Raw genomic sequence first — 6,962 nt, 5'->3', positions numbered from 1 at the left:
TGATCAGCATGTTTTAAAGGACCACTCCACCCATTTTCAACCGCATCATCGTATGATTGCTAATAATCAATATACAATGGCACCGTTTTGTTCTACTCACTGTGTCTCATTGGTATGCCTATGGACAGTTCAGAAACCTGCCTGCCAAGTGAAATCTTTCATAGGAAATGGTAATTTAAAACTTTTTTATGCATGAACTTTTAATGCAATGGCTTCTATTTCGGCATGCCACATTCCATCCAGGAAGAGCACGGCTGTAGTTTCTATAAGCTAATCTGTGATGTCACAGGTAATGAGTGAGTAGACAGAAGTGAACATTAGTTTATATGAAGATACAGTTGAAAATGGGTGAAGCGCTCCTTTAACATACATCTCCAATACATTGTTAGAGTTGTCTGTTCATTCAGGAATAAGTTAAAACACATAGTAGCGAAACATACTGTCTAGACATATACACGTGCGCTCGCGCGCGCACACACACACGCGCACGCACACACACGCACACGCACACACACACACACACACACACACACACACACACACACACACACACACACAAATGCAGATCTGAAGTTGATCTGCGTAGGTTCATGGAGAGTTTCTGTGGCGTTAGTAGAAGCAGTGAACTCTGTGTTAAACGTTTTTTTCTTCAGCCGGCAAGGCGAGGAATTATACAAGCGATCCAAGTTGATGTTATTCCACCGAACCTAAGAACCTCAAAGTGTTTAGATGCAAAGCCGTGGGTTTAGTTCGCCAAGGACGGCCAAGGCAGCAGCAGCACACATCTGAAAAGTGAGACCAAACCGGCTCCGAAACGCCGACAGGGCAATGACCCAACGCTGGCGGCTGGGAGGGATAGTTCACTCAAAAAACTATGTTTGTTCGGTAACTTGAAATCGTGCAACAACAGAGTCTAAAGTTAATAGGTGGAAAGTAACCAAGTACAAGTACTCAGATATTGTACTAAGATATCATTTTCAGGTAATTTTTCCTCTTTTTAATATACAGTATATACTTCTACTCCACTACATCTCAGAGGCAAATATTGTACTTTTTTACTCCACTACAATTATTTCCTAGTTACTAGTTACTTTACAGAATTAAACTACTGTAGCTACTTGATAAATGACAATATAACAGGTTAAGCTACCCAGCCTTTGAATGTCATTCTTGTTCAAGATCTACGACAAAGTGGGCACTTCAAATTTCGTGAACCATCCCCCCTCCTCCAGGGAAGGGCCAGAGCGCGTGTCTGCGTTTCTGAAGAAGGAAGCTTTGTGGCGCCCTCCGGTGGGGACCGGAGGGGAGAGGGCGGTAACGGGTGGAACCTCCACCCACCATCCAGACAGGGGGAGACAGGGGGCGCTAGAGGGTGCTGATTCCCATGGACGGCTCCCACTCCGGGCAGGACGCTGGCGTGACGTGGACCTCCGTCATCACCACTCTACTGAGACACAGCACCCGCCAAGCAGTGGGTTAATTTCCTCGACTGAAATGATGACCCCCAAAAAAGCCACAGAAAGCCGACAACCTTCCTTCACAGAAGAAAACTGAACAAAAGCTAAGCTAGGACGACGAAAACGATACAATATATATATATTTTTTAAAGTCCTGGGGATTTGTTTCCATTGTGGTCCTATTGGCCATGTCATAATAGGCGTTGACAAAAAATTAGGACGATATTGAAATTTTGGCCAATACCCGATGACTGATTGATTGTATTAATCAACTGATAACAGTATTGCATACGAGTTTCCAGTTTACCTTACACCTGTTATACAATAACTGTGATTCTGGGTGCAGATGCAGTCACAATGATTTATTAGAGTTACTGATAAACATAGTATTTTTATATTTGTTTGTTTTTTCTCCAACTTGTTGACCCTTTTGAAAGCTTCTCCAGAAGACACTAACTGGAATCTGCAGGCCGGTCAGGAATCGAATCGGGGACATTTGAGCCTGTGTGAACCACTCAGCTATTGGGTCGCCTCTATTTGCACAATAACATGAACGTTTTACGCCAAATCTTAAACTCATTGGCCGGAACTAAAGGCAAGTGTCAAGATAAATCAACGGGTATTTCCTTGGATCTATGAACCCATGCAGGAGTCAGGACTATAGTGCCTGAGTGCCAAGAGAGCGCGTATTGATTGTGCTTTGTTATAGATGCATGTTCCATACTGCTGCCTTAATGGTTTCCAATACGGTGTTGTTCTCAGCCAACAAGCCTGCTTAAATGTGTTAATGTGTTAGATGTAGTTTGTTTTATGTTAAAGCTATACAGTATACAGACCAATGCTATATAGAGTGTTTCTTCAGTATCAGGGGACTCCATGTCTCTCCAGCTCTTTAGTAAACACAAAATACATTTTCAGGTGGGATACCAAGTTATACCAAAGGTGTGTTCAGCTTCAATCCAATTGTGTCTGCTAATTCTTTTTTGTTTTGTTTCAACACTTCCAATTTAAAGGAGCTATAGTCAACTTTTTCTTGAAAAACGGATGCTAAAATAAAAATAATGTTTCGAAAATATTTTATAAAAAAATAAGCTTCATATATGTGTTTCTATTCAAAAATGACCACAAAAAGCATAGAATAATGATAAAATAATCATTTTGGCCATTGTCAGACCGACACTTTGTTTACATTCTAGTCTATAGACTAGGATGTAAACAAAGTGTCAGCCCTACAATGAAAAAGTTGACTATAGCTCCTTTAACTTATTTATGGTGTATTCTGTATGAGTTACCTCTCCTGGTTGGATGAAAATGCCTTTTCTGTTTACCAAAGAGCTCGAGCAACAGGGAGATTGTTATGTTACCGAACAGACATTCTATAGCAATAATTGCAATGAGAATATAATAGAACTATTTAACAAAGACAAAGAAAAGCTAGCACCCTTAAAGCTTGCTTTGTTACTGCATGGTTTGTATTTGAACAAAGTCTTCCCAATTCATGTCACTGACTGATTCTTTTCAGGCCGCAACCCCAAAAATAATAAGAATTGAGGCATTACATTTTGTACAACACGGTTGGTTCTATTGAGAAAATAGCAGATGTACATGCTCACAATGTAGATTGGCTATTTTCATCATTTCTGCCTTGAATATTTGACAATTTGTCATTTTAGAGGTATTAAAAAGTCCTTAAATTTTCACTTTAGAAATGTGCAGATACCTTCGATACACTTTAACTTTATGTTGGTTTGTTTACTGTTGAGTGAGAAAACAATGTTGCACATTTAGTTAAAGCTGTACTGTGGAAGCTGCTCAACTAGTGGTCAGTAGCGGTATTGCTTTTTTCGGCCGGAGTCGCCGCGGACCACCGGAACGCCGGTCCGCGGAGACGGCTCTACCATTCCGTAGAGCCGTCTCCCATCATTTTTAGACCAGAATTGAGGGAGTAGCAAGCAAGATTCCTTCACCAATGTAAACACAGTTGCTGAGGGAAGCTACTTCCTTTAGAGACAGCAAGACTCACTGTGATTGGCCGGTGGTGTATGATCGGCGCTGTGATTGGCCGGTAGTGTATCATGTGGGAGATGACATCATTTTGCCGGGAAATTCTCCCCCCCTCACAACTCATAGAAAACATATAAAGAGAAGGCTTCAGAAGCTGAAAATAACAGAGTGGGGGTTCTAAAACTTTAGCGATTTAACAGTTAGGACAATTTTAAGATTTGTTTTATAAAAAAAGTTACATGGTATAACTTTAATCATCTGGGGATCCCCCAAAATAATTTGGGGAGGCCCCTGGGGGTCCCGACCCACAGGTTCAGAACCACTGGGTTAGAGAGAGCTGTCTCTCTGCTTCTGGGAGGTTTGTAGGGTTCCACTGGGCCTTTCCTCAGCTGTCAGGACTTTGTATGGAGTGTTCTGCTTTGGTTTGGCTGTCAGCTCCTTTTATAGAGAGTTCTTCTTTGATTCGAGCCTATCTGGCCTGGCTTTCATTAACGTACGGAATAACAACAGCAGAACAAGCGCCGCAACGCAACTCGCCGTGACAAAAACAATCGAATGTTAGGAGATGTGAATAAAATGAAATGAGAATTAACGTGAACATAACAGTTATGACGCATAAACATCATGGGAAAAGGCAACAATGTTCAGATCAAAGGCAGACAGTTTTGTCTGGGTGGTGACCGCATGTAAAAAGAGGTTGAATCAGTGGTGGTGGTGTGTCACACTTCCCATCATTGATAGAAGGAAAAATCCGGTTCAAGGTCTAATCTGGGCCTTTCCATAATTTTCCCCTTGTGGATTATGAAATTTAACTTCAATATTTTCTAAAAAGTGTAAAACATATCACTACTGTAGGGGCAGAAACCTTGTATCTCCATATTTCAACTATTTATGTTTTATTTATTTATTTTTTCCTGTAAATTAATTTAGACATAGTCTCGTGAGGCAAACTGTAATTGCAACCCACAGTTTCCAAACTTTTCCATCCTACAGTTTGGAGCATGGAATCTCTGAAAAGTATGTCCAGTATCCCTCAATACAAATAACAATTTTAACTTGGGGAGTACCAATCCCTTTCATCCCGACAAATAACTGCGGAGAGCGAACCAACGCCACGTACACCGCACAGCTGAGACGTCGATTAGTTCCGCCTGTAGCTCAGAGGTCAGAGCACGGGCGAAGGGCCTTGTTGTGCTGAATATCAAAGACCGGATCAAGTCAGGATGGATCGATACTCTAATCCATATAGAGCTGGCTCTGGCAGCCAATAGCTATAGCGCCTCGTGGCTGCTGCTGCAGCTTACACTTGGCACGTCAGCCAGCCTCCTCTGTATTAAATACTGCCCCTGATCCAATTTAGCATTCACATAAGAGCTATCATAGAGCGCGTATGAAATGATCCCGTTAGCGCGGCAGCGGGGCCGTTGGGTCTGTCGATATACTGTGTGTGTGTGCGTGTGTGTGTGTGTGTGTGTGTGTGTGTGTGTGCGTGCATGCGTGCGTGCGTGCGTGTGATGATGCTTCTACTATAGGCCTTATCCGTTATGAAGTGGTGGAGGGAATGGGGAGAGATGTTTCCCATTGATTGAACGCAGGCATTGATTAAATGGTAGGAGAGAGAGAGAGAAAAAATGCATGTCTGTCGATCTCTCTCTGTCAGAGTGAGGGGGGAGAGGGAGGGAGAGAGAGAGAGACGGAGATGGAGATGGACCTTTTCGTACACCATGTAGAGATCATTAATTTGCCATTAATAATTTTGACCATCGTGCCAATGAAGCATCTTTGATCTCAACCCAGATCATTTTTCACCGACCTAAACTGAACTGCATTTAACTTTAACTGAACCGTGAGCTGAACTCGGTTGAACTGAAACTGGAGTTACAATGGAAACTGACAAGAGTTGAGGTAAATCTATGGAAATCCCACAAGGGGGAATATATAAGACAATAACGTCAAAGTCAAAACAACCCAGACATCAAAGCAAAACTGTAGGATGCCAGCCCTGTTCCCATGGTGCAGCGGCGTGTGCGTGTGTGTGCATGTGTGTGTGTGTGTGTGCGCGCGCGTGTGTGCTGGAGTCTCTGGGTACTATACTGCTGTCACCGCCTCTGATCTTCAGTCTCATCTTCTAGATTCATAACGTCGCTTTGAAACTAGGAAATACGAGGTTGACACCCGACAGCGACGTTATGCTTGGTTGCGTGCCGGTGTCTCCCTCAAGGTAATCTAAACTCACAAGGCTATCATGCCTTGCCAGCTTGTAGAACAGAGATTTTTCCCAAAACAGTCTCTCTCTCTCTCACTCTCTTTAAATATACAATTTCAAAATTTGCTTAACAGGCACACATAGATACATATTGTCAACTTTCAAAAGATAATACATACAGCAATAGAACAGATATAAACACACAACAGATCGACCCTGACAACAGAAAGAGAACACAAAACTGACGTTCAAAAGATTGTTGAGAAGGATGTCCCCGGAGTTTCTGTATCAGAACATTATTATGTTATTGTGATGATGGCATGCTTGAATCTTTCATTTTCAACAAGTATTGTCAAATATATATTTATTAAAACACACACACTCGCACATTTCGCATAATTCACAACTTTTTGCATATCTCGCAAACTTTTTGCATATTCCACAACTTTCCGCAATTTTAAAGCATATTAGAATCACCAAAAAAACTGCATATTTCATTGCAAAATCAAAGATTTTTGCCTGCATAACCAATGATTTTAGTCTGTATGATCAAGGATTCTTCTTACTCTATGGAGGTCTTGGCCAGGGTGTCACAGGAGCTGTAGCTGACCCCGGAGAAGGCCTCCTTGCAGGGCAGCGTCCTCATGCCGTCCATCCAGTCGCCCACCGTCCCCAGCGAGGTCACCTCCGCACTGCTGCGGTCCAGCAGCTGGTTGGCCGGCCTGGGAGGGGAGGGGAGGGGAGGGGAGGGGAGGGGAGGGGAGGGGAGGGGAGGGGAGGGGAGGGGAGGGGAGGAGAGGAGTCATTTGGATGAACTGTACTCCTTTAGGCAGTTGAAGATTCTGACAAATTACGAGAGTTAGAGAGAGAGAGAGAGAAACCTTAAAGGAGTAGTTCACCCCCAAAATGACTTTTTTCGATTGATTACTCATCATGCCATGGAGACTTGAGTTCAATAATATTTTTAGTTTTTTGTTGCATTGACAAGACAAAAAAAATTACCCCCACTGATTCCGGATGTCAATTTTCTAAAATCATTTTTTTTTTTGCCTTGGGAATGCGACAAATACAAAAAGCTATTATTGAACTCTCCATGGCATGAGAAATCAATAGAAAAAGTCATTCTGGGGTGAAGTACTCCTTTAAGACACAAAGACAGAGTTTGAAACCAAACATTGAGAGTAAGACAATAGACATGTGTTTTATGAAAAACACAAAAAATATACCGGTATATCCCGAAGAGTGCATTTCCATAGAGTCCAATGTAGGTGCACATGGCTGTAAATATATGCAAC

General features: G+C 42.3%; 1 protein-coding gene across 1 annotated transcript in view; it reads right to left on the bottom strand.

Moving 5' to 3' along the window:
• Positions 1 to 1,353: 1,353 nt before the first annotated feature.
• The window catches only part of epha3 (eph receptor A3), a 197,778-nt gene continuing 192,169 nt past the window's right edge, over positions 1,354 to 6,962 (bottom strand). The window contains exons 17-18 of the mRNA XM_080753798.1: positions 6,234 to 6,389; positions 1,354 to 1,447 (exon numbers count right to left, since the gene is read on the bottom strand). Of these exons, the coding sequence (XP_080609924.1) occupies positions 1,366 to 1,447; positions 6,234 to 6,389 (238 nt within the window). The 3' untranslated portion in view covers positions 1,354 to 1,365. The remainder of the gene's footprint in view (positions 1,448 to 6,233; positions 6,390 to 6,962) is intronic.

This window comes from Nannobrachium achirus (assembly GCF_963921795.1).
Source record: "Nannobrachium achirus genome assembly, chromosome: 22".
Taxonomy (NCBI): Eukaryota; Metazoa; Chordata; class Actinopteri; order Myctophiformes; family Myctophidae; genus Nannobrachium; species Nannobrachium achirus.
Note: the sequence above shows the minus strand (reverse complement) of the source record. Positions and strands in the feature narration are given on the sequence as shown.